Raw genomic sequence first — 26,837 nt, 5'->3', positions numbered from 1 at the left:
AGCTGGATTCCGCCCAAGCAAGTATCCAAGATACTGCTTTCATAGCTTGTGGACTGTGAGTCCCACCCTGATGATTGACATATGCCACAGTTGTGATATTGTCTGTCTGAAAACAAATGAACGGTTCTCTCTTCAACACAGGCCAAATCTGAAGAGCCCTGAAAATCGCACGGAGTTCCAAAATATTGATTGGTAATCTCGCCTCTTGAGATTTCCAAACCCCTTGTGCTGTCAGAGATCCCCAAACAACTCCCCAACCTGAAAGACTTGCATCTGTTGTGATCAAAAGAGGCCCCTTGAACTATACGATGGTGATCTAACCACCAACTCAGAGATAGTCGAGCATTGGGATTTAAGGATATTAATTGTGATATCCTTGTATAATCTCTGCACCATTGTTTCAGCATACAAAGCTGAAGAGGTCTCATGTGAAAACGAGCAAAGGGGAACGCGTCCGATGCTGCAGTCATGAGACCTAAAACTTCCATGCACATAGCTACTGAAGGGAATGACTGAGACTGAAGGTTCCGACAGGTTGCAACCAAATTTAAACATCTCTTGTCTGTTAGAGACAGAGTCATGGACACTGAATCTATCTGGAAACCTAAAAAGGTGACCCTTCTCTGAGGAATCAAAGAACTTTTTGGTAAATTGATCCTCCAACCATGTTTTCAAAGAAACAACACAAGTTGATTCATGTGAGATTCTGCAGAACGTACAGACTGAGCTAGTACCAAGATATCGTCCAAATAAGGAAATACCGCAAAATACCCCGCTCTCTGATTACAGAGAGTAGGGCACCGAGAACCTCCAGTGACAGTTGAAATAATCGAATCCAACTGAGAACCAAATAATTTATTACCTTGGAAAGAAAGAGATAGCAATCTGGACTTAGAAGAAGTCATGTCAGCATTCCAAGATTTAAGCCATAAAGCTCTTCTAGCTAAAGACATAGATTTATCATCAATTTTGACGATATCAAAAATGGCATCACAAATAAAAGGATTAGCATGTTCAACCAAGTGAACAATGCTAGACAAATTAGAATCCAATTCCAAATTTTCCAACCAAAAAGTTGGTGCAGCTGCAACATCAGCCAAAGAAATTGCAGGCCTGGGAAGATGGCCTGAATACAAATAGGCTTTCCTTGGATAAGATTCAAGTTTCCCATCTAAAGGATCTTTAAAAGAAGTACTATCTTCCATAGGAATAGTAGTAAGTTTAGCAAGAGTAGAGATAGCCCCATCAACTTTGGGGATCTTTTCCCAAAACTCCAATCTAACTGCTGGCAAAGGATACAATTTTTTAAACCTTGAAGAAGGAATATAAGTACCACCAGGTCTATTCCATTCCTTAGAAATCATATCAGAAATAGCATCAGGAACTGGAAAAACCTCTGGAGTAACCACAGGTGGTTTATAAACAGAATTTAAACGTTTACTAGTTTTAATATCAAGAAGACTAGTTTCCTCAATATCCAATGTAACCAACACTTCTTTTAACAAAGAACGAATATACTCCATTTTAAATAAATAAGTAGATTTGTCAGTGTCAATATCTGAGGAAGGATCTTCTGAATCAGATAGCTCCTCATCAGAGGAGGATAATTCAATATGTTGTCAGTCATTTGAAATTTCATCAACTTTATGAGAAGTTTTAAAAGACCTTTTATGTTTATTAGAAGACTGGATGGCAGACAAAGCCTTCTGAATAGAATCAGCAATAAATTATTTTAAATTCACAGGTATATCTTGTACATTAGATGTTGAAGAAACAGCAACAGGCAATATACTGTTACTGATGGACATATCAGCATGTAAAAGTTTATCATGACAACTATTACAAACCACAACTGGAGGTATAATCACCACAAGTTTACAAATGCACTTAGCTTTGGTAGAACTGTTATCAGGCTGCAGGGTTCCAACAGTGATTTCTGAGACAGGATGAGATTGAGACATCAATCTAAGAGAAAAAAAACAAACATATAAAGCAAAATTATCAATTTCCTTATATGGCAGTTTCAGGAATGGGAAAAAAAATGCAAACAGCATAGCCCTCTGATAAGAGAAAAAAGGCAAGGAGGCATATAGGAATGGGGTTTTAAATAATGAAAATATTTGGCGGCAAGTATGATGCACAACACAAACCGAAAAAAAAAGATTGGCGCCAACATCCGGAAATGACACACTCGCGTCATTGAAGACGCAACTTCGTGAAAGGACTCGGCATCAACTAAGACTCCAGAAGTGACAAATTTGCGTCATCTAACGTAACTTTGCGCCAAAAATGACGCAATATACTTTGGCATTTTGCGCCCTCACAAGCCTAATTCTGCCCGCAAATTTAAAATGACAGTCATAAAAAATGCATTTCCCAGATATGAAACTGACAGTCTGCAAAAGGAAATATACCGAAAACCTGAATCATGACAAATATAAATACAATACATATATTTAGAACTTTATATAAATACATAAAGTGCCAAACCATAGCGGAGAGTGAAAACATACTTACCAAAAGACACCCATCCACATATAGCAGATAGCCAAACCAGTACTGAAACGGTTATCAGTAGAGGTAATGGAATATGAGAGTATATCGTTGATCTGAAAAGGGAGGTAGGAGATGAATCTCTACGACCGATAACAGAGAACCTATGAAATAGATCTCCCGTGAGGAAAACCATTGCATTCAATAGGTGATACTCCCTTCACATAAAAAAAAAAAAAAACCACCACACAAATACACACTAATGACAGTTCTTGGCTTAAACATAATGGTAGCTATAAATGCGGCAGTAGCCGCTGTAAAGCATGTGAATATCATAATGTTACTAGCACCTTTAGATCATATACAACAGGTGAAATTTTTCATATACAAGGATGTCACAACTGTAGTTCTAGCTATGTGGTATGATGTAAGGACACGTATAAGAGAGCACTTGGGTGATATCAGAAACAAGGTCCCTTGCTCTGAGCTAAGTAGACATTTTATTGAAGTCCATCATCAATCAGCTCGTTCATTTAGCTGGAACATAATAGAAGCCATTAGAACCCCACCTAGGAGAGGAGATAAATCTCTAATACTAGGTAGACAGGAAGTCTATTGGATCTTTAGACTAAAAACTCAAATCCCTAGTGGATACAATTCAGAATTCGATCTTGTTAATTTCTGGGAGTAGAAATAATAATCGAATAATGCATTCTTTGTATTTGGCGTATATATTTATACATGTAGATAGATTTTGCCTTAACTAAGAAACGTAATAACACAATATCTGAATGTACATGTATCTACATATGCTAAATAGTTTCGAGTTGTAGACTCCAGTTCATAGTCTTGTTTGTTGGTTCACACAGTTTATGTATACATGGTGTATTCCATGCTTATGATGTGTGGATATCCATTGGAAGTCCTCTAAAATCAAAATTTAAAATTAAATAACTAAGCATTGCTATATGTGTTTTACTATAACACTTTCTAATGGAGTTAAATGCCTTCTATGCACAAAGAGAAAAGTATGGATACTTCACTATATTTCTAAAATGTCTACAGGTCCATTGGTGTATAAGCCTATGCTATGTCAGGATTAAGCAATGTACATTCGACTATTTTCACTAAATGCAAAAATGTCAGGACGAAGTAATGTGTATTTAATTCACTATATGTACTAACAGCATAATTAGATATCTAAAGTTGGTGTTAAAAAGTTTTCTAAAATGAATGTTCAACACCTTTATCTTTGCTGTTAAGGGATTCATTAATCACCTAGATTTTATTAGTGTCTGACACATTAATACATTTATTTTTATACAATATGTTAATGGTACATATGTGATCTGAATAGAAATACGTGATAATGCACTTTTAGTACTTTGTAGCAAGGAGCTTTCTTCACAGCATGTAAGGGTTAAGTATTCTGATCTAGATTAACATGTAATTTGACACGTATTTAAGTCTTTGTAAAACACACAATAGACATGGTCTATGATTACGGCAAGAGCTAGCTGAAACGCGTTAGACCGTTCTATGTTTTTACTCTGTATTTTTTTCATGTTTTAACTATGTTCTAATAAACCTAATTTTTTATACATCAATTCCTGGGACTTTGCTACATTTTTGCTTTATCCCTTCACATCCCTCTGACATTCACTGTACTCCGAGAGGAATCTGCTTCAAAATGAGAAGCGCATATCAACGTAGAAATCTTAGCACAAACATACTTCACCACTTCCATAGGAGGCAAAGTTTGTAAAACTGAATTGTGGGTGTGGTGAGGGGTGTATTTATAGGCATTTTGAGGTTTGAAAACTTTGCCCCTCCTGGTAGGATTGTAATATCCCATACATCACTAGCTCATGGACTCTTGCCAATTACATGAGAGAAAGAGAAATTAATATACTGTATAGGAATATCTAATTATTAATTAACCAGAGCTCTGAGGACACAGTAATCATTCTAGCACGTTTACTTTAAACTTGTAATATGAGTGATAAACCAGACGCGTGCAAACACTAGCAATAAACCTCTTTTCACTTGCGCATAACTAATTGTTTATCTTAACTACATCGGGGGGGGGGGATTTTAAGAGTATATGCTTGGAGAAGGAAGAATAAAAAAAGAAAAAAAAAAAAAAAAAAAGAATAAAAATAGGCGAAACCCCAAGAATTAATAAGTTGGTTGCACAATATCAGCCTGGAACTATTCAAAATGGCAATCAATTCACCCTTGTTTGCATAAAACATGGGAATTTAGGTCTATGTTTCAGTCTACAAAGCTTTGTCAGTGAGACCCAGTCCAAATAGCTACACAGTGACATGTCAAATGCATGTATAAGGAGTCTGAAAACAAACCATAAAAAGGACCATTCAGTTCTTCCTTACCATATGAAGGCAGATACCTTCTGCCCCTGGCTGCAGTTTTTGATGTTAAAACTGTCAGCAAGGACTGCAGCATTAGCCAATATATTGGATGTAGGTACTGCATCAACAAGGTACGCTGGGTAATAAGTACTAAGTGAAGTAGTACCTACGTTCTTTTGGCTTAAAGGGATATGAAACAAATTTTTTTTCACGATTTGAAAAGAGCACAAAATTTTAAACAACTTTCCAATTTACTTCTATTTTCCAATTTGCTTTATTCTCTCAATATCCTTTGTTAAAACCATATCTAAAATAGGCACAGTGGCTGCAGATAGATGTCTTGTGTGATTGGCTCAACCATGTGCATTACTAAATCTTCAACAAAGGATATCCGAAGAATGAAGAAAATTAAAGGGGACAGTATACACCAATTTTCATTTAACTGCATGTAATATACACTACTATAAAGAATAATATGCACAGATACCGATTTAAAAATCCAGTATAAAACCGTAAAAAAAAAAAAAAAAAAAAAAAAAAAAAACTTACTTAGAAACTGTTAAAAAGGTTATCTGGAACTCCCACTGAAAGTGGGAAATATCAGACACCGCCCCCTTCCTCTGCATATGAAAAGGCTGCACAAACAGGAGCAAGCTTTAGTAGATATACGTCGGTATTCTCCTAAATAAAACTATAATTTTTTTTTTCTTTTTTTTTTTTTTTTTAAAGCTGTATAGGGCTAGGCTATATAAAATGTCTCATCTACAAAACATTTATGCAAAGAAAAATCTAGTGTATAATGTCCCTTTACACCCAATTTTTTTCTGTCATGAATCAGGTAGAGAATACAATTTTAAAAAGCATTCCAATTTACTTCTATTATAATCTATATATGCAGCCACCAATCAATAAGCCTATCTAGATATGCTTTTCAGCCAAGGAAAACACAAGAATGATGCAAATTAGATAATAGAAGTAAATTAGAAAGTTGTTTAAAATTACATTCTCTTTCTAAATCGTGAAAGGGAAAAAAATTGGTTTCATGTCCCTTTAAATAATAGAAGTAAATTGGAATACTGATTAAAATTGTTTTTTGTAACTGAATTATGAAAGATTTTTTTTTATTTTTTTTTTAGGAAACTCAAAAAAGACTAAATGGGCCTTTTGGTTCTTAAAGTGACAATGAACCAAATTTTTTGCAACTTTCTAATTTACTCCATTAATCATTTCTTCTTCGTTCTCTTACGATCTTTATTTTAAAAGCAGGAATGTAAATCTTAGCAGCCAGCCCATTTTAGGTTCAGCACCATGGATAGTGTTTGCTTATTGGAAACTTACATTTAGCCACCAATAAAGCATAACCAAGGTTCTCAACCAAAAATGGGCCAGCGCCTATGCATCACATTCCTGCTTTTTAAATAAAGATAGCAAGAGAATGAAGAAAAAAAATGATAAATAGGTGTAAAATCGAAAGTTGCTTAAAATTGCATGATCTATCTGTAATTTTTTGGGTTTAGTGTCCCTTTATCCTGCAATCAAAATGTATGCATTTACATCTTGCTTCACTGGAAAAGTATACAATGTACATTTGGGCTTTATTATTCCTCTTGCTAGTAGAAAAGCCGACAACTATGATGGACCTTGAGTGTTAGTTTGGATGATTTCCGGCAGATAATAAAAAAAAGTTAACTATACTAAACTATAACAAAACACATGAACCAAGAGACTGCACACCGCGCTGGTTACATCCTATACAGCAACCTAGTTCATGTTGCTCTCTAAGTTGTACTTTATTGACAGTTGTGTTTTTTCCTTTTATTAAAAAAAACAAAACAAAAAAAACATGTTTGTTTTCAGTCTTGAAATAAAACAAGCAGATTGCATTGTGACAATGAAATGTAGAATACCTTTTAATGTATTTATATTTTAGCAACCTTTTAAAGTACTACAATCATGCTCCCATTTTTATTATTATTTTTTCAAAGCTTAGGATCCAGACAGAATATTGAGGCATCGCATATACAGAAAGTAATTTATATACAGACAAATATATAAACTTAACAAAAAGTTTTAGGAGCTATGGCTCCATTGTTCCCAGGATTTCTCAAGCTTTGTGACAATTTGTATGATGTCAATGATGGATGGTTGAAGTCAAATAATTTTAATGTTTATGTCTACAGATAAATCTAGATTAAAAAGGGTAGATATATAAAAATTAAAAATAAAGACTCAATTTGACTAACCTCTTCAACTAACTGGTCGTCTGGATCATATTCTTTCATGTTAATTATTTCTACCGGCAAGTTCAAGGCAGTGATTTCTCCTCCCAGAAGATAGGCAAAGCCCTAGGTTGAAAAACAAAACAAGGTTGTAATAATATTCTGGAATCTAAAGCCATGTACAATCATGATTAATAAAGCTTAATGCAAAACTATATTTCTAGTCTGTAGCAATAGGCTTAGATGGATATAAAACACCTTGTTATTACAAGACTTTTCTGCTTTCTTCCAACATTATCGTATATACAGTGTGAAAACCTTCTGCAATTGTTTGTTAATTGCCAAATTCTCCCCACTGCTTGATTTATTTAGATAAGCTAGTCAAGCTTGCCAATGTCATTTGGTTAGCAAAGGTTAGATTGTTTTTCTGTATCTTATCACCTCTGCATAAACAGGACAAATATGTAGCAGGTTAGCCTTGTGTAGTTTGGGGTCTGTACTTCCAGTTTCCAAAAATTAGAATACCTAAAATTTTCAGTGTTAAATTACAAGAAGATTTTTTTTTTTAACAAGGCATCATTAAATATTTCATATTACAATCTTAAAGTGTTTTATGTCCCTGTAAGTAAAAGTAATTAATGGTGTGACAAACGTATGGTTACGGAAGTTACATTATAAATTATTTAAATTGCACAGCCATGCAATGCGTCAAACTCAAAATTTAAAATGTCAAGTTTAATGTCATGACAACAGTTAAATCATTAAAAAAAAATAAACACACACAACAAAAACAACAAAGCAAAATAGTGACTAAAACTGAACCAAAGTCATCTAAAAATGACATAATGTGGCTAGAATTTACTATTAAATGTCTATTGAATGGTTAAATGACAGGGGAATACAACAATAACCATGTGGAAAAAAAAAAAAAAAAAGTCTGGGCATTTATTAAGCTTTGGCTAAACAATTCTAGGGCGAATATGCTTTTAATATAATAATGTCATGGTTATTTCTATCATGCCCTATTCACCCTCTTGCAATACACCTCATTACACTCAGTTCTCCATTGCCCTTTTGACTCAAAAAATGACAAGTACTAGTCCAGATGTCATGTGACACTGTGGAGACGCTAACCATGCACGTGTGCAATGTATCAGCAATGCCCATACAGTTGCTGAGTTTTTATTTTCACCTTGGCAGTGCCAGTTTGAGAGCCATAAAATATCTTCACACCAGCAACATGTACATCTTTCTCCTTGGGAACAGAACAGGCATCACTTTTCACAGATTTTGTGAGAGGCAAACCATTCTGTTGCAAACTTTCAACCTAGAAAAAAAGAAGGACACACATTTCAATGAGGTTAAAATTTCTAATGCTGAAATAGAAAAAAAAAAAAAGAAGCAAGAAAAAGGGGGGTTGATAAAGACAAACAAAAGTATTAGAAGCCAAATAAACTATTAAAGGGACATTAAACCCCAAATTTTTATTTTATGATTCAGAGAGAGAGTACCATTTTAAACAACTTTCTAATTTACTTCTATTATCTAATTTGCTTAATTCTCTTGTAATCCTTTCCTGAAAAGCATATGTAGATAGGCTTGGTAGCTTCTGATTGGTGGCTGCACATAGATGCCTCATGCGATTGGCTCACCCGTGTGCATTACTATTTCTTTAACAAAGGATATCTAAAGAATGAAGCAAATTAGATAATAGAAATAAATTGGAATGTTGTTTAAAATGGTATTCTCTATCTGAATCATGAAAAAAAATCTTTGGGTTTAATGTCCCTTTAAGTTCCTAAAATTATAAAAATATTGCATGTTAAAATGGATAGAAAGGTCAAGATTGATAAACGCATGACAGCTTTTCAATATTAAATAGATACTTCCATTAGCAAAAATGCTTCTAGTAAAAGTTAATACGGTTTCAGCTGCACAAGCACACATGCTAAGTGTGACTAGAGCATTATGATACAAATACCATGTCTGCTCAGAGGGTATCGTGTTTCAGTGAAGACTAAAAGGGATAGTAAACCTATTTTTTTTTTCCATGATTCAGATAGAGCATGCAATTTTAAGCACCTTTCTCATTTACTCCTATTTTCAATTTTTCTTCCTTCTCTTGCTATCTTTTTTTTTTTCTTTCTTTTTTTAAAAGCAAGAATGTAAAGCTTAGAAGCCGGCCCATTTTTTGTTCAGCACCTGGGTTGTGCTTGCTGATTGGGGGCTAAATGTAGCCCCCAAAAAGCAAGCACTATCCAGGGTTCTGAACAAAAAATGGGCCGGCTCCTTAGCTTAGATTCCTGCTTTTTCAAAAAAAAGATAGCAAGAGAACAAAGAAAATTTGATAATAGGAGTAAATTATAAAGTTGCTTAAAACTGCATGCTCTATCTGAATAATGAAAGAAAAAAAATTGGGTTTACTATCCCTTTAAACAGGGACACAAGTCAAAATTAAACTTTCATGATTCAGATAGAGAATGCAATTGTAAACAACTTTCCAATATACTTCCATTAACAAAATATGCACCATCTTTATATTTACAGTTTGAGTCACTAGCTCTTACTGAGCATTTGCAAGAAGTCAGAATATATTTATATGCATTTGTGATTGGTTGATGGCTGTCACATGATACAGGAGGAGTGGAAATAGACAATCTACACCAGAATTTTTATTGTTTAAAAAGATAATCCCTTTATTACCCATTCCCCAGTTTTCCATAACCAACACGGTTATATTAATATACTTTTTACCTCTGTGATTATTATATATCTAAAGCTCTGCAACATGCCCCCTTATTTCAGTTCTTTTGACAGACTTGCATTTTAGCCAATCAGTGCCGACTCCTAGGTAACTCCACAGCTGTGAGCACAATGTAATCTATATGGCACACATGAACCAACACCCTCTAGTTGTGAAAACTGTCAATGTGCATTCAGATAAGAGGCAGCCTTCGAAGGTTTAAAAATGAGCGTACCTAGTGTTAGCTTTCAACTAAGAATACCAAGAACAAAGCAAATGATGATAAATGTAAATTTATCATTACATGCCCAACCTAAAACATGAAAATTTATTTTTGGCTAGACTGTCCTTTTAAATGTCAGAAAAAAAAAAATCTACTACTCATTTGAAGTTCAGACTAAGAGCTATTAGATTGTCTTTATCTTGCATTTGTTGATTATGGAAATCTACTTTTTACTTACTGGTGCCCTCACAGCATATGTGCAAAATAACTTTTACTATAAGCATTTTTGCAAAAAGGAAGAATATTGAAAAAATATTTCAATGTATAGGAACACTAAAGTCAAAATTAAACTTTCATGATTTAGATAGAGTATATAATAATAAAAAAAAAAAAAAAAAAAAAAAAAAACCACATTTCAATTCACTTTTATTATCAAAATGTGCACAATCTTTTTATTTGCATACTTTCTGATGCACCAGCCCCTACCAAGCCAAGGAGGTAATATACACACATATGCATTTTGCGATTGGCTGATGGCCGTCACATGATACAGCAGGACAGAAAACAGAACAGACATTTTTCAGAAAAAAAAAAAAAAAAAAAGTTACTGCTCATTTGAAATTGCACTTCGTCAACTATAATTAATGATTCTTTAAAAATTGAAATGCACCCATTCCAGCTTTGACCTTTCTATCCCATTAAGATTATTTACACTATTGGGATTGATTTATCATCCCGTGGCATACATATTCATCCCTGTCAGCCCGGGCTTCTCCTCTGGCGGGCAGCAATCCGCTGCCTGCATTTACCATTGCACACGAGTGCTCCTTTGCGCTTGCATTCAACCCCACCCCCTGCCCGCGCACAGCCAATTATGCATGGGCAGGAGCGGTCAATCTCCCCGGTCAGAAGAGGTGAACAAGAACAGGGCATGGAAGCTGCAGTCTTATGACCGCTGCTCAATTAATTCTAACTGCAGGTCAAAGGGGAGAGAAGTGCTTGATAAATGGAGCTTAAAAATTCACTTTTCTTTGTTATAATTAGATAACTATTACAATAAACAAAATAGAGAGAAGTAGTATATATCCAAACTACATACAGAATTACACTAGTAGACAACTGAAACAAATCGTAGGCAGACTAGCCTTGTAATACAAGATACTGAACATCAGGACAGATCATTATAATTGGGCTAAAATATGTCTTACGAATGTATCATACTTACTAAAGAGCTATATTTTAGAAGAGTTGTTACAAAAAAGAAAATTTGCAACTGTATCACAGAAATACTATTAGGCACACTTTATAATATTAAACTCATAAGAATGCTTTATTTTGTACACAAGAGATAAAACATCTCATTTATAGAGTCGTTTTAAGAAAAAGTGTATGTGAGAAAAATTTTTACAACATTAATACATTTCCATGACCAATGTAGAACATGGTGGAAGCTTCCAATTTCTGTTACCTGCTTGTTTTTCCTAGTTCTGATTAACTGGCTACAGATCCAGATGGTGAAACCAAACGCAGCGCAAGAGTAGACATAAAATCTGTTAAGCCATAATGACATCAAATGTGCATACATATAATCCCATAATGCGGCTTCATCTAGAAAACAATAAAGAGAAAAATCAATAGCACATTTTAATATTTATTCACACTACTACTATCACCATAAACACAATAGACCATGCCAATGAACTGAGCTGGAGAAGGCCTATAAAAAAAAAAGTTATGATTAAGTGACACAGTATGATCATATATATAGTATACCAGGTCAATTTATCAATTAGAATCAACATTTGAAAACACACAAGAACATGATCTTATTTTATTGTAATCTTTAAAAGCAAATATTTGTGACTCAAATTAATCATTCAACATACTTACTAAACACAGATGTTGATATATTTTATTTTTGTGCTCCTAGCTAACCATCCTTCCAGTAATGTGGGTGTTATCATTTGCTTTTATAACAGGATTAGGAATACATCTTTCTAATACTGTATTATATTTCTTGCAGTGTCAGTTTCTCAAATATAGTATTTTCTCTCTCTTTAAAAAGTGGAGTAGTTTGCTATTTGATCAGTTCATACAACACGTTTTTCGATCCAGAAATGTTTGTAGCCCTTTAAAAGGGACACTGAACCCAAATTTTATCTTTCATGATTCACATAGAGCATGCAATTTTAAGCATCTTTCCAATTTACTTCTATTATCATTTTTCTTCATTCTCTTGCTATCTTTATTTGAAAAGCAAGAATGTAAGTTTAGAAGCTGGACCATTTTTGGTTCACAACCTGGGTTTTCCCTGCTGATCGGTTTGAAAAATACTGTCCCGGGTTCTGAGGCAAAAATGGGCTCTCTCCTTAGCTTAGATGCCTTCTTTTTCAAATAAAGATAGCAAGAGAACAAAGAAAAATAGGAGTAAATTAGAAAGTTGCTTAAAATCGCATGCTCTATCTGAATCATGAAAGATAAATTGTGGGTTTAGTATACCTTTATCTGAGATAAGGTTTTAGGTTTATGTATCAAAAAGTACTTCATTTTTGCCTAATGCATATGACATAAATAGGCTTATTCAGTATGAATATCTATGCAATGTATGTACTATTGTGATTTTTATCAGTCGTGTATTCCTTTTTTATTTTATTGTAACAGTCTTCTTTTGGAATATTATTTAAAAGAAATATAAAAAGGAAGAAAAATAAAATAGAGATAAGTTATATTATATATATTATTATCTCCACACACACACCCCGCAGGAATTATATTTGAAAGCCCTAAATCATAGAACGAAACAAAAGCATAGAACACCACCTTTTAGCTAACATCTAAACAATAACTCCCAACATTTCTAAAAACAACTGCTCCTGGGAAAGGAGTAAGGAAAAATGAAAATAGCCCTTGTTTGAAAGCTGAGAAACACGTCGCTTTTGTTTTACCAATAAATGTTATTTATCTTACCATCTACACACTTGCATTTTATACTTGCCTCGTTTGGGACTTTTTTGGAAAGTATCCCTATACTGTTTGAGGTTACAGTCAGTTGGGCGGCTGTGAAGCTCCAGCTTGCTTATATTGCAAGTACACCCCCCCCCTCTCAATTAATCTCTGGGTTTTGCTGTACTGTGCAATGGTGGCGTTTGTTTTTATATCATAGGAAGATCCGTATGGTTATCCCTGTTCAGAAGTCTTCCATTCCCCCATTGGCGATTGTCATGAACACCCAATGATTGAGATGCTAAGGGGTAAATTTTCTGTAGTTTTGTGCAAAAAACATTTGTTTTTTCAAGAAGAACTGTGTTTGTGCTGTGTGTATGTTTTCCTTTGATATGCCAGACCCCTCATAAATACTTTGAGCCATAAAGGACTCTTCTGTGTCTACTACAAACTGTCAGCAGAGGGTATGATAGAACACAGCCTCAAACCAGGAACTACACTGGGGTCATTGATAGGACAGCCAGCTCTGTAAATAAGTGCTTTTATAAGAAATAATGCTCAGAAACATAAAGAATGTATATATATATATATATATATATATATATATATATATATATATATATATATAAAATGTTTGCTTGTGTAATTTTGTTAATATCTTTTTATTATTAATGCATTGTGCCAATTTTTCACATAATAAACCTTCATTAAGCTTTGGCCTTTGTCTAATATTTCAACTACGTTACTGAAAGAGACTGGTAGTAGTAAGACTGTATATTTTAGGTTATTTTCTGCTAAATTGTATTTTGAGAGTCAATGTGTAAGTCTGGGTTTTTCCTTAGAATTTTCCCTTTAATAAATCATAAGTGGTGGCAGCTTGGAGCTATATGGTTTTAGTTTAGTGTGGGTGGCATTAAAGGGGAGTTTGGACATTTTTTCTGAAGTCTAATACAGACCAGATAGTGTGTTAACCCTTGCACACACTGAATTAAGTCACAGGCTTGCCTGGAGTGGCTAGATTGTGACAGACTAGTGACAGCAGAAGGGGTCTGATAACCCTTTCTGTGCCAAACAAGTAACTCAAATGAATAGGAATGGATACAGCACCCACTACTCACTAGTGCACAGAGATAATGTGGTAACCCCTTTTAAGAGCAATGAGATGCTTACTTGCCAGACAGTGGGTCTTAGAAAAAATAGCAATTTTAATCCCGTCATTACTGATAATGGAGCCAATACATTCTTTGAATTAGTGCTTAGGGATGTTGAGCAATTATTCCAGACACCTGATATTATGTTCCAAAAACGATTGATGGAATATAAAAATGACTCAGCATCCTTGAAGTGCTTGAAACAGAGAAAGGAATTGGCTATTAAGGCAGCAGACAAGGGTGGTGCCTTAGTAGTGATGAACCAGGAGGCATATATATCTGAAATTGAGCAACAACTTAGTGATACCTCTGTATACATCAGGATTGGTTATGACCCCACACATATTATTCAGAAAGAGATTATCAGTATTCTGGGTAAAGCTAAAAACAATGGATTGATTTCTAAAGATATGTATGATTTTTTACATATTAAACATCCAGTGAGACCTGTCATCTATTGTCTGCAAAAGATACATAAGAATGAGTTAGAACCACCTGGCAGACCAATAGTGGCAGGATCAGGATCTATTTTCACTAATATTTCTATCTTCTTGGACAAGATTTTACAACCATATGTGGTCAAATCTACATATTATATCCAAGATACATATGATTTTTAAAAAAAAAAAAAAAATTGAACAACTGGATTTGGAAAATACTAAAGTAATTCTGTTTACACTTGACGTGTCTAGTTTATACACGTCTATTAAACATACAAGTAGGATAGAATCAGTTGCCAAGGTTTTGAAAAATGACAATAGATTCAGTTTCTCTCAGATACAATTCTTTTTAGAATTGTTAGAGGTTATTCTCTATATGAATTATTTTCTTTTTAAAGGATGAATTTCTCTTTCAAAAGAAGGGTACTGCTATGGGATCCAATGTCGCCCCAACATATGCCAACATTTTTCTGAACAATTTCGAAGAGATTTTTGTCTATGAACATACATTATTTAAGAAATTTGGTGCCACATGGTGGAGGTTCATTGACGATGTGTTTGGCATATGGTATGGCGACATTGGATCCCTACTCTTATTCATTGATGATCTCAATAAGTCTGTTAATGGCATTAAATTTTGTTTGACATGGAATGAGCAGTCTATTCAATTTTTAGACACCTGCATTTATAAGGTGGATCATGGATTGAGAGCGGATATTTACTCAAAGCCCACAGGCAAAAATAATACTTTGCTGTATGGAAGCTTTCATCCACCTTCCACCTTTAAAGCAATACCAAAAAGCCAATTATTAAGAGTGGATCGTATTGTGTCTGATATTGAATTAAAAACGAGAAGACTGGAACAGATGTCAAACAAATATATACAAAGAGGTTACCCGGTTGAACTTGTGAATAAAGAAAAGCAAAATATCATTTCAAGAATTGGAAAGTCTGAACCCATTGGAAATAAGAGGAATAGGAATAAAGATAAGACCAATTGGCTATTGTTTGTATCACAATATAGTACCAGGAGTAGTCAGGTGAATAAAATTATACGGAAGTATTGGCACATTCTACAGAAGTGCCATCCTGACATTAATGTATTCCATGAACCACCAATGCCGGCTTACAAAAGGAGTCCAAATATTAAAGATCAATTGGTTAGAGCAGATGTTGGTAGTCATAAGTATCATCAGAAAACTATTACTGGTAAGCGACGCACAGGATGTTATCCTTGCCTTTCTTGCATAAATTGTAGTTCTATGATTAAGGGAGGAGAATTTTTTCATCCTTATACAGGTAGAAAATACAGAATTAAAGAATATTTGACTTGTAGAACAGAGTTTATCATCTATGCCATTAAGTGTCCATGCTCATTGGTATACATTGGACAATCGACAAGAGAGGCACGTGAGAGGATATCTGAGCACAAGTCAAATATCAGATGTGGCAAGGATGCTCCAGTGTCTGCGCATTTTTTACAAGCAGGACATAGTATCAGCCAATTACGTTTCCAGATTTTGGAACATATACACATGCCTAGGCCTCAATAGGGAGTGTAATTGGACAACATTTAAAATTTAAAAATTGTAATTTAATATTAAGCAAGATAAATAGGTTTTAGTAAGCTTAGGGGTTTGCATTTACTTTGGCTTTATATTTAAATTCAGCATTATAATGGATTATGCCTTAATCAGCAAGTCAAAAAGGTCATTTTAGTGACATTATTGGATATGGACATTTGGCATTATCTATATATATATATATATATATATATATATATATATATATATATATATATATATATATATATATATATATATATATATATATATATATATATATAAATATATACTGAGTACCCATTAGTTTTTAAATTTCTGACTTATTGCAATATGGGTATCCTTTGTTGAAGGATTCCCATATATATCAATTTTTAAATCTAAATATAGTCCATTTGATTGTGTTTTTATATATATATATATATATATATATATATATATATATATATATATATATATATATATATATATGGTAATTAAGAGATTCTGATATGAGTATTGTGATTAATTTTAAATTTTAATAAATTTGAATGTCTCTAATATATTTATATCACTAGTATATTCACATTGAATTTAGTTGTCACTAATATTATTCAATTCTAATTTTTTACTTTTTATTTTTATTTTTATAGGATCACTTGGCACTTTATTTATGAAGTTGGTTATTGAATTTTTGCAAAATATACAATGTAAAATATTTTGTAACACATTTGTATTTTTGTAACTGCAAGAATATGTATTTTGACATGCAATATTCAAGTCCACCACTGGAGGGCGATATATGTGCAATTTTTTTCACAATTGTTTGGCGCCAATATGGCTATTTATATGGTGTTTTGTTTAATTTATGTCAGGCTTGAGAGTGCTTATTGTTAGCCCGAAACGTTGCTGTATTTGACCTGTGTTTAAAAATAAAAGTCACTTTGCTCACTGCTGGAGACTACCTTCTTTTACCGAAACAAGTAACTGTCCAGGGTTGGTTAACCTTGGTCGTCACAGTGATAGTTAACTGGGCAACTACGAGGACCCAGCAAGTGGATACTGCACCAGACTGGGGCTGTCTTTTTGTGAGTTCAACAGCTATAACTATCAATATTTTGTATAATTTTTATTAGGGTTGCACCGATACAGATACTAGTATCGGTATCGGTGCCGATACCAAGTATTTGCATGAGTACTTGTACTCATGCAAATGCACCGATACTTAAACCAATATCTCCACTTCCTACCCATACGCTATCTTGTGGAGTTTTTTCCAACTGCATGTTTCCATTTAATTTTAAGCTGTAGTGGAGACTCAACTAAAAATGGTTCACTTCTGTTCTGCCAATACAAATTGCTGTTGTATTGTATTATTGTAAGAGAGATCACTGTACCTCGTTCAGACAAACCCCAGTTAATAAACTGAGATTTCCAGCTCTGGCTAAAATGGCCCAAAATTATCTTTCTGTCCCATGCAGTAGTGCTGAAAGTGAAAGACTGTTCAGCTTAGCATCAAACAACATTACTGATAGCAGAAACATACGTAAAAGAACTTGCTACTAACTTTTGAAAAAATATTTTAATTGCTAGATTGCCTGTTATACTGCTAGTTCTTATCTTGCACAATTATGCTCAAAACATACTGTACTCTGAGGAACATCCTTAGCTTATATAATTGCAGGAAGAGTGTTTATAGAAAAAATTAAGTTAAGTCATATGAACACACATCTTACAATAGGACTAGATTTAGATTACATTTACTATGTAAGCTTTACCAATGCTCTGTTCACATTTCCAACTCAATAGACTTTAATGGAGTTGGCCATGTAATGAGAGCATTAGTAAAGCTTACCAGTCAAATGTAAGCTAGCCCATAGTGTTCCCCATGTTTAAACAGTGCACTGGTATATTGTTTACTGTATTGCACTTTTGGTTGGTTGTGATATTACATTGGTTATTTACTGTTGTTATTATGAATATATTTAAATGTAATATTTGCTTTGTGACAACAAGCAAATAAAACTGTTTTATTATTTCATCATAATGTATTTTGAGTTATAGTTCTTCATAATTATAAAGAAGCTATCTTAAATCATTAGTCTGTATTGTACTTGGGACACTGTCACATGACATAAAAAAGTATCGGTAATTGGTATCGGCGAGTATTTTAAAAAAAAGTATCGGTACTTGTACTCAGACTTAAAGAAATGGTATTGGTGCAACCCTAATTTTTATTGTATCGCGATATTTGGCACCTTTGTGTTTTTTTATTTTTTTAGAGCTTTTTACCCTTGGGAGGTTGACCAACTTCACACCAAAGAGCTGCCTTTATTTGGATATTTACTTTTGTTTGTATGGACTTTCACACTTAAAGTGAATGTATATTTTGATGCTAAAGTGCCCGTTTTTTAAAAATTTGATTAAAAACAGGGGCACTTTAATTCATCAAAATTTAGATTTCACTTGTGTTGTGAAAATACTTACCTTTTAATCTTGACAGCCGCTGCATTGCTTCCTCCGCTCGTGGCAAAGCCTTTTCCTGGGTCTAAAATGAGGAATCCTGCTTCCTCAAATCATGGCGTTGAATTAGACACTGATTCCCCCGGGAGGAAGCAGTTATTGGAGGACAACCGATCCGTCATTTCCAACGTAGGAATAGGCTTGCAACGACCGGGGGAAGCTGGAGTGGCTGTCAAGTTTAAAAAGTATTTTCACAACACGAGTGAAATGTAAATTTTTATGAATTTAAGTGCCCCTGTTTTTAATGGAACTTTTAAAAACTGGGCACTTTATCATCAAAATTTACATTCACTTTAACACACAACTGTGGTTTGTGTCTAGAGAGCACCCCCTATAGGTCTTTTTGTGTTCTGTCCTTTTGCAGGACTAGAACACATTCAGCCTCTCCTTTTTTTTTTAAAGGGAAGAAAATGGTCAATTTCTGGGTTTTGATGATCCAATAAGTACCACGTTTCTCATAAAGAAACCATGTCATAAATATAGGAAAGAGTGGTGGCAGAAATCCTCATTTTAAAAGCTAAATTAAATAAAAATTGTGCTTTTGGCGCCACTAGGAGAATCCGCATGTCTATTTTTAAAGGCGATTTTCACATCCATTTATTTTAGTTTTTGTACTTTCTGCTTTTGAGATGGCAACAGTCAATCATGTGGAAGAAATAGGAAAGCCTGCACTATATAAAGTATACATAATATGTAGATGAAATCTTCACTAGGGTAATGTAAAACTTATAAGGGACATTAAACACTTTGAGATGGTAATATAAAATGTTAAATTGTATATATAAAAACAAAACTCTGCAATATTAACTAATTTGTTTTGTCCCCTTTTCCTGCAATTCCATTATGAAATTGTGAGCTTTTCAGTTCCTGTTAAGAGATGTAAGTGCAGAACAAAAAAACACATTTGTTTAAAATCTAGAAGCCGGCTAAAAAAAAATGTGGAAGTCCTGTGTGGCATAGGAGTGTCCCCTCGTCATATACCCTGTTGCTTATCAGATGATTGCCCTAGCAATGGCAACCACTTTGAAGTACCATAAACATATAGACCATTACTATAGGGAAGTGCCCTATTTCACATCTCAATAAAAAGAGCACATTTGTTCAAAATATAGAACCCGGCTAAAAAATGTAGAAGTCTTGTGATATATATTATACAATCATTTGGCTGCTAAACCATTAAAATTCTTACTTTTTATATTGGAACCCCATCTGTAATTTACCTGCTACTACCTAATTTTGATGACTCACGATAGTATCCAGGAGCAAAAATCATGGTTATATATTCCAGAGCACTGTTATTTTTATGTTGGGAAACTTGTTAACACAATTTTAAGGGACTACATTTCTTACAGTCCAATGCTCTTGTGAACGCAGCAATACCACTCTCTGCTAAGGCCAGTGTAAAAAGGGTGGTAATCTTGCAAGGGTACCACTTGCAGCACAAAGATCTCAACAGAAAAGTCACAATATCACCAGCAGCACTGTCACTGACCTGCAGCACAAATCACCTGCTAAGTTTACTCTCAGTAACCATCCCACCCTTAACAGTGAGAAACAGAGAGATGGTTACTGGAGACATAATGGCAGCAGTATCAAACCATGGCAATCAAAATCTGCAGAACATGTCAGAGCTCTGCAAATAAATTATATTATAGTGATGCTGGGGATACCAGGCTAGAACTGTGGGCTTGCAAAACTGATCTGAATCACAAAAATAATTAGGACTCAAAGATTGCACTTATCTAGCACTTCTATTACCCCAGTGAATGTAGGACATCAAACTGAGCAAAGAAGAACCAATGGGTTGGGTTCTGTAATTAAAACATAACTTATTGTTACAAAAAATTATATAAAATCATTATGTGAGTGTGTGTAATTTAAAAACACATAGGAACTCGAATCTGCATCAAAATTATTAAGTAGGTAGCGTTGAGGTAGCTGACAGGAATGTGCTTCAATTTACAGCTTTGTTTAGAGGAAACTTGGGTTTAATATGTACTTTTTATTAAGACACAAATCTTCCAGTATTGAAATAATCTTGATTGAGAGTAGCTATATTATTTATTCACAAAGGGGCACTGATATATCCTTATAAATGGCAATACTGAGAATACTGTCCCTTTAAGGTTTCATAGTTTACTGTTTATAGAGCAATCTCAGATAATCGGGCAATTTTTTTACGGTTTCAAATAAGTACAATATTTTCATAGTACACATACAAAGAATATATTACTATTGTAGAAAGGGATTCTAAATTCACACTGATGATTACTGTCTTAATTTATAGCTCGCATACTACACATCTTGTATAAAGCCGATATAAATGACCGGCTAAATTGTAACTCTTAAGTTGCAATATAACCTATAAGTAAATATGTTGTGAAGCACAATGATTTTGGTTTCTAATAGAGTATGTGTCAATTCACAATAAGCATCTATGATTGTATGTTTAATTAGGCTACGGATGCTGTATTTATTAGGAACTTAAGAAACCTTATTTGACATGAATGTGAACGTTCATATTATGCTTAAGTTATTTCATGCATACATATTTATATTATTGGGATAATGCAACTTATATCCAGTAAAATAGCTGATATTTTAATAACTACCAAATTGCTGCAATTGTTGCTACGATCTGTATACTATACTAAACCCAACGTTCAATCCCCCTTGGGTATAAAAAAAATACTGATTTACCAGTAACTTTGTTAAGTAAACTTGTTATTGGGTCACTGAACACCTCGTTTTCGTATTGCTACGTTAAATTTCCTGTAAGGTGCTCTTATAAATATTTCTTCCAAAGTATAATATACTGAATGACTTGTGACACTTTAGTATGTGGTCACTGAATCAGAGTTTATGGGGGTTATCAAGCCGTCAACCTCAAATACGCTGGAATTCCGCAACGTATTTGTGGCGAGGCTGATTCGCCTTAGTTATCAAAGGCTCGAGACCGGCAAAAGTAGAATTTTGTGACGTAAGCTTCGATCCGCCGGACTCAGTCCGACACAGATCGATTCTTACGTCACTCCAGATGTTCCGCACACAAGTGCGGCACAATCTCACTACTTTTGCTAGTTATCAAAAAACTAGCAGGTACGCTCGGCACTTTTACGGCCCAGCGTACCTGGTTTTCAATCCGCCACCCCTGGAGGCGGCGGATCCCATAGGAATCAATGGGAGTCTGACCATAGCGAAAGTACAAGTTCGCTGCTGCCAGACATCCCATTGATTTCTATGGGAGCTGTCTACACCTAACACCCTAGCATGTACCCCGAGTCTAAACATCACTAATCTGACCCCCCCTACACCGCAGCAACTAAATAAAGTTATTACCCCTTAAACCGCCGCTCCCGGAGCCCACCGCAAGCTACTCTATACATATTAACCCCTAAACCGCCGCTCCCGGAGCCCATCGCAACTATAATAAATGTATTAACCCCTAAACCGCCGCTCCCTGAACCCGCCGCAACCTATATTAAATGTATTAACCCCTAATCTGCCCCTCCTACACCGTCGCCACCTATAATAAATTTATTAACCCCTATCCTGCCCCCCACTACGCCGCCGCCACTGTAATAAAATTATTAACCCCTAAACCTAAGTCTAACCCTAACCCTAACGCCCCCTAACTTAAATATTAAATAAATCTAAATAAATTAACTCTTATTAACTAAATGAATCCTATTTAAAACTAAATACTTACCTTTAAAATAAACCCTAATATAGCTACAATATAAATAATAATTATATTATAGCTATCTTAGGATTTATTTTTATTTTACAGGTACCTTTCAATTTATTTTAACCATGTACAATAACTATTAAATAGTTATTAACTATTTAATAGCTTACCTAGCTAAAATAAAGAGAAATGTACCTGTGAAATAAATCCTAACCTAAGTTACAATTACACCTAACACTACACTTTAATAAATTATTCCTATTTAAAACTAAATACTTACCTGTAAAATAAACCCTAAGATAGCTACAATGTAATAAATACTTATATTATAGCTATCTTAGGATTTATATTTAGTTTACAGGTAACTTTGTATTTATTTTAGCTAGTTAGAATAGTTATTAAATAGTTATTAACTATTTAATAACTACCTAGCTAAAAGAAATACAAAATTACCTGTAAAATAAATCCTAACTTAAGTTACAATTAAACCTAATACTACACTATCATTAAATTAACTAAATAAACTACCTACAAAGAACTACAATGAAATACAATTACATAAACTAACTAAAGTACAAAAAATAAAAAAAGCTAAGTTACAAAAAATAAAAAATTAAGTTACAAACATGTTAAAAATATTACAACAATTTTAAGCTACTTACACCTAATCTAAGCCCCCTAATAAAATAACAAACCCCCCCCCAAAATAAAAATAATCCCTACCCTATTCTAAATTACATAAATTTCAAAGCTCTTTTACCTTACCAGCCCTTAAAAGGGCCATTTGTGGGGGCATGCCCCAAAAAGTTCAGCTCTTTTGCCAGTAAAAGAAAAATACAACCCCCCCCCCCCCCAACATTAAAACCCACCACCCACATACCCCTAATCTAACCCAAACCCCCCTTACAAAAACCTAACACTAATCCCCTGAAGATCATCCTACCTTGAGTCGTCTTCACTCAGCCGAGCCACCGATGGAACCGAAGTGGACATCCGGAGCGGAAGAAGTTAATCCTCCAAGCGGCGCTGAAGAAATCTTCCATCCGATGAAGTCATCATCCAGGCGGCGCTGAAGAAGTCTTCGATCCGGCCGATGTCATCTTCAAAGAGGCGCTGAAGAGGTCTTCTATCCGGGCGAAGTCATCTTCCAAGCCGGGTCTTGAATCTTCCTTCCGCCGACGCGGAACCACCTTCTTCACCGACGGACTACGATGAATGACGGCTCCTTTAAGGGACGTCATCCAAGATGGCGTCCCCTCAATTCCGATTGGCTGATAGGATTCTATCAGCCAATCGGAATTAAGGTAGGAAAAATCTGATTGGCTGATGGAATCAGCCAATCAGATTGAGCTCGCATTCTATTGGCTGTTCCGATCAGCCAATAGAATGCGAGCTCAATCTGATTGGCTGATTGGATCAGCCAATCGGATTTTCCTACCTTAATTCCGATTGGCTGATAGAATCCTATCAGCCAATCGGAATTGAGGGGACGCCATCTTGGATGACGTCCCTTAAAGGAGCCGTCATTCGTCGTAGTCCGTCGGTGAAGAAGGTGGTTCCGCGTCGGCGGAAGGAAGATTCAAGACCCGGCTTGGAAGATGACTTCGCCCGGATAGAAGACCTCTTCAGCGCCTCTTTGAAGATGACATCGGCCGGATCGAAGACTTCTTCAGCGCTGCTTGGAGGATTAACTTCTTCCGCTCCGGATGTCCTCTTCAGTTCCATCGGTGGCTCGGCTGAGTGAAGACGACTCAAGGTAGGATGATCTTCAGGGGATTAGTGTTAGGTTTTTGTAAGGGGGGTTTGGGTTAGATTAGGGGTATGTGGGTGGTGGGTTTTAATGTTGGGGGGGGTTGTATTTTTCTTTTACAGGCAAAAGAGCTGAACTTTTTGGGGCATGCCCCCACAAATGGCCCTTTTAAGGGCTGGTAAGGTAAAAGAGCTTTGAAATTTATGTAATTTAGAATAGGGTAGGGATTTTTTTTATTTTGGGGGGGTTTGTTATTTTATTAGGGGGCTTAGATTAGGTGTAAGTAGCTTAAAATTGTTGTAATATTTTTAACATGTTTGTAACTTAATTTTTTATTTTTTGTAACTTAGCTTTTTTTATTTTTTGTACTTTAGTTAGTTTATGTAATTGTATTTCATTGTAGTTATTTGTAGGTAGTTTATTTAGTTAATTTAATGATAGTGTAGTATTAGGTTTAATTGTAACTTAAGTTAGGATTTATTTTACAGGTAATTTTGTATTTCTTTTAGCTAGGTAGTTATTAAATAGTTAATAACTATTTAATAACTATTCTAACTAGCTAAAATAAATACAAAGTTACCTGTAAACTAAATATAAATCCTAAGATAGCTATAATATAAGTATTAATTACATTGTAGCTATCTTAGGGTTTATTTTACAGGTAAGTATTTATTTTTAAATAGGAATAATTTATTAAAGTATAGTGTAGTGTTAGGTGTAATTGTAACTTAGGTTAGGATTTATTTCACAGGTAAATTTCTCTTTATTTTAGCTAGGTAAGCTATTAAATAGTTAATAACTATTTAATAGTTATTGTACATGGTTAAAATAAATTGAAAGGTACCTGTAAAATAAATATAAATCCTAAGATAGCTAGAATATAATTATTATTTATATTGTAGCTATATTAGGGTTTATTTTATAAGTAAGTATTTAGTTTTAAATAGGATTCATTTAGTTAATAAGAGTTAATTTATTTAGATGTATTTAATTAATATTTAAGTTAGGGGGGCGTTATGGTTAGGGTTAGACTTAGGTTTAGGGGTTAATCATTTTATTACAGTGGCGGCGGCGTAGTGGGGGGCAGGATAGGGGTTAATAAATTTATTATAGGTTGCGGCGGGTTCATGGAGCGGCGGTTTAGGGGTTAAACTATTTATTTAGTTGCGGAGAGGTGCGGGATCAGCAGGATAGGGGTTAATAATTTTATAATAGAGGGCGACGGTATAGGGGGGGCAGGATAGGGGTTACTAGGTATAATGTAGGTGGCAGCGGTGTCCGGGAGCGGCGGTTTAGGGGTTAATACATTTATAAGACTTGCGGCGGGGTCTAGGAGCGGCGGTTTAGGGGTTAGTAACTTTATTTAGTTGCGGGGGCCTCCGGGGGCGCCGGTATAGGGGGTAGAACAGTGTAGTTTAGTGTGAGTGCTTAGTGACAGGCTAGCAATAAAGCTGGGAAAAAGCCAAAGGGCAGCGAGATCGGATGAGTGATAACTGTCACAGTCCGCTGCTCATCGCCCCGCGGCTTTTTGACAGCTTTATTTGATAACTTAGGCGAACGTATTCAAGGTCCGCGGCGGCGAAGGTAGGCGAGCTTAGGCGGACGTATTGGGCCGGCGAAGCCAGAAAAGTAGACGGCTTGATAACTACCCCCCTAAGTATTCAGAGATACTAGAGGTAACAGCGGTAACCTTATATATAACAATTTACAGAAGAAAAGGCCTTATTTTGGCATGAGTATGATCGTTAGTATTACACTAAGTGATAAAGTTTATCCGAAATCACACAGCCTTATTATGGCATAAATAGTTATTAATCGAGTCTATTAAGGTCCCGTATCTCCCATTTCTATTGTACCCTACAAGGTTTATAATTATAACGTTGGATCGTGTCTTTTAAAAATCCCCAGAGTGAATAACGCTTTCGCAGGTTACTTATATTTTTTACTAAGCGAGTTACTATGCAGATTAAAAGGATAACCTGGGTATTTAGACAATACCCTGCCCTGACATGTTTCGCCGATACGGTTTCGGCTTTTTCAAAGCCTCTCAATATAGTGAGCCTTGACTTCATTCTAACATAAAAAAAAAATATCTTGAATATCTATATGCAATGGTAAATAACCAGCTAAAAGGTTAGGGGAAAATATTTAGTCCGCTCTAAAAATAACAGATATATAATTATAAAGGTTGAATCTGAAACATATCACAATTTATTAAAAATAAAAAAACAAATCAAAAGTGCTAAGGACTATATATCAATAACAGGACAAAGCCTTACACATTTATTAATACAGTACATATAATCAGCAATAGCAAGAAACAGCTAATATTTGTGCAAACAGATAATAGTGCACATCAATTTAAATAACTTCCATCAATCTAGGGGCTAGGTGTAAAGCATAGTTTCAAATTACCAGATTTAATATAATCAATCCAAATCATGACTATTATAGCTGGGTTACACATAAGCCAGGGGTAGTTGTAAACGTATACTGTCCTGAAAAAGTGAAAAGTAAACATCTGTAGATGTCCTTTAGGCTAAGGACATAACCATAAAACACAATACCATGCTCAGGAGCTCATTGGAGTGAAGCAGCTGGTGTTGTGCACAGACCAACTAATTGCAAACTCACTAATAGATTATGAGATTCGTTCACAACTATTTTCATAATCGATTATGACGATTAGTTGTTGCAGCTCTAGTGCAATCTTTGAGTCCCAATTCTTATTGTGATTCAGATCAGTTTTGC

General features: G+C 34.7%; 1 protein-coding gene across 1 annotated transcript in view; it reads right to left on the bottom strand.

Annotated features, from left to right (window-relative positions):
• LOC128653901 (S-adenosyl-L-methionine-dependent tRNA 4-demethylwyosine synthase TYW1) overlaps positions 1-26,837 on the bottom strand; it is an 824,555-nt gene that overhangs the window by 796,759 nt on the left and 959 nt on the right. Inside the window, exons 2-4 of the mRNA XM_053707460.1 lie at positions 11,519-11,658; positions 8,277-8,411; positions 7,109-7,210 (exon numbers count right to left, since the gene is read on the bottom strand). Coding sequence (XP_053563435.1) covers positions 7,109-7,210; positions 8,277-8,411; positions 11,519-11,658 — 377 coding nt within the window. The remainder of the gene's footprint in view (positions 1-7,108; positions 7,211-8,276; positions 8,412-11,518; positions 11,659-26,837) is intronic.

This window comes from Bombina bombina, chromosome 3 (assembly GCF_027579735.1).
Source record: "Bombina bombina isolate aBomBom1 chromosome 3, aBomBom1.pri, whole genome shotgun sequence".
Classification (NCBI taxonomy): Eukaryota; Metazoa; Chordata; class Amphibia; order Anura; family Bombinatoridae; genus Bombina; species Bombina bombina.
The sequence above is the reverse complement of the archived record's forward strand: the minus strand, read 5'-3'. Positions and strand labels throughout refer to the sequence as shown.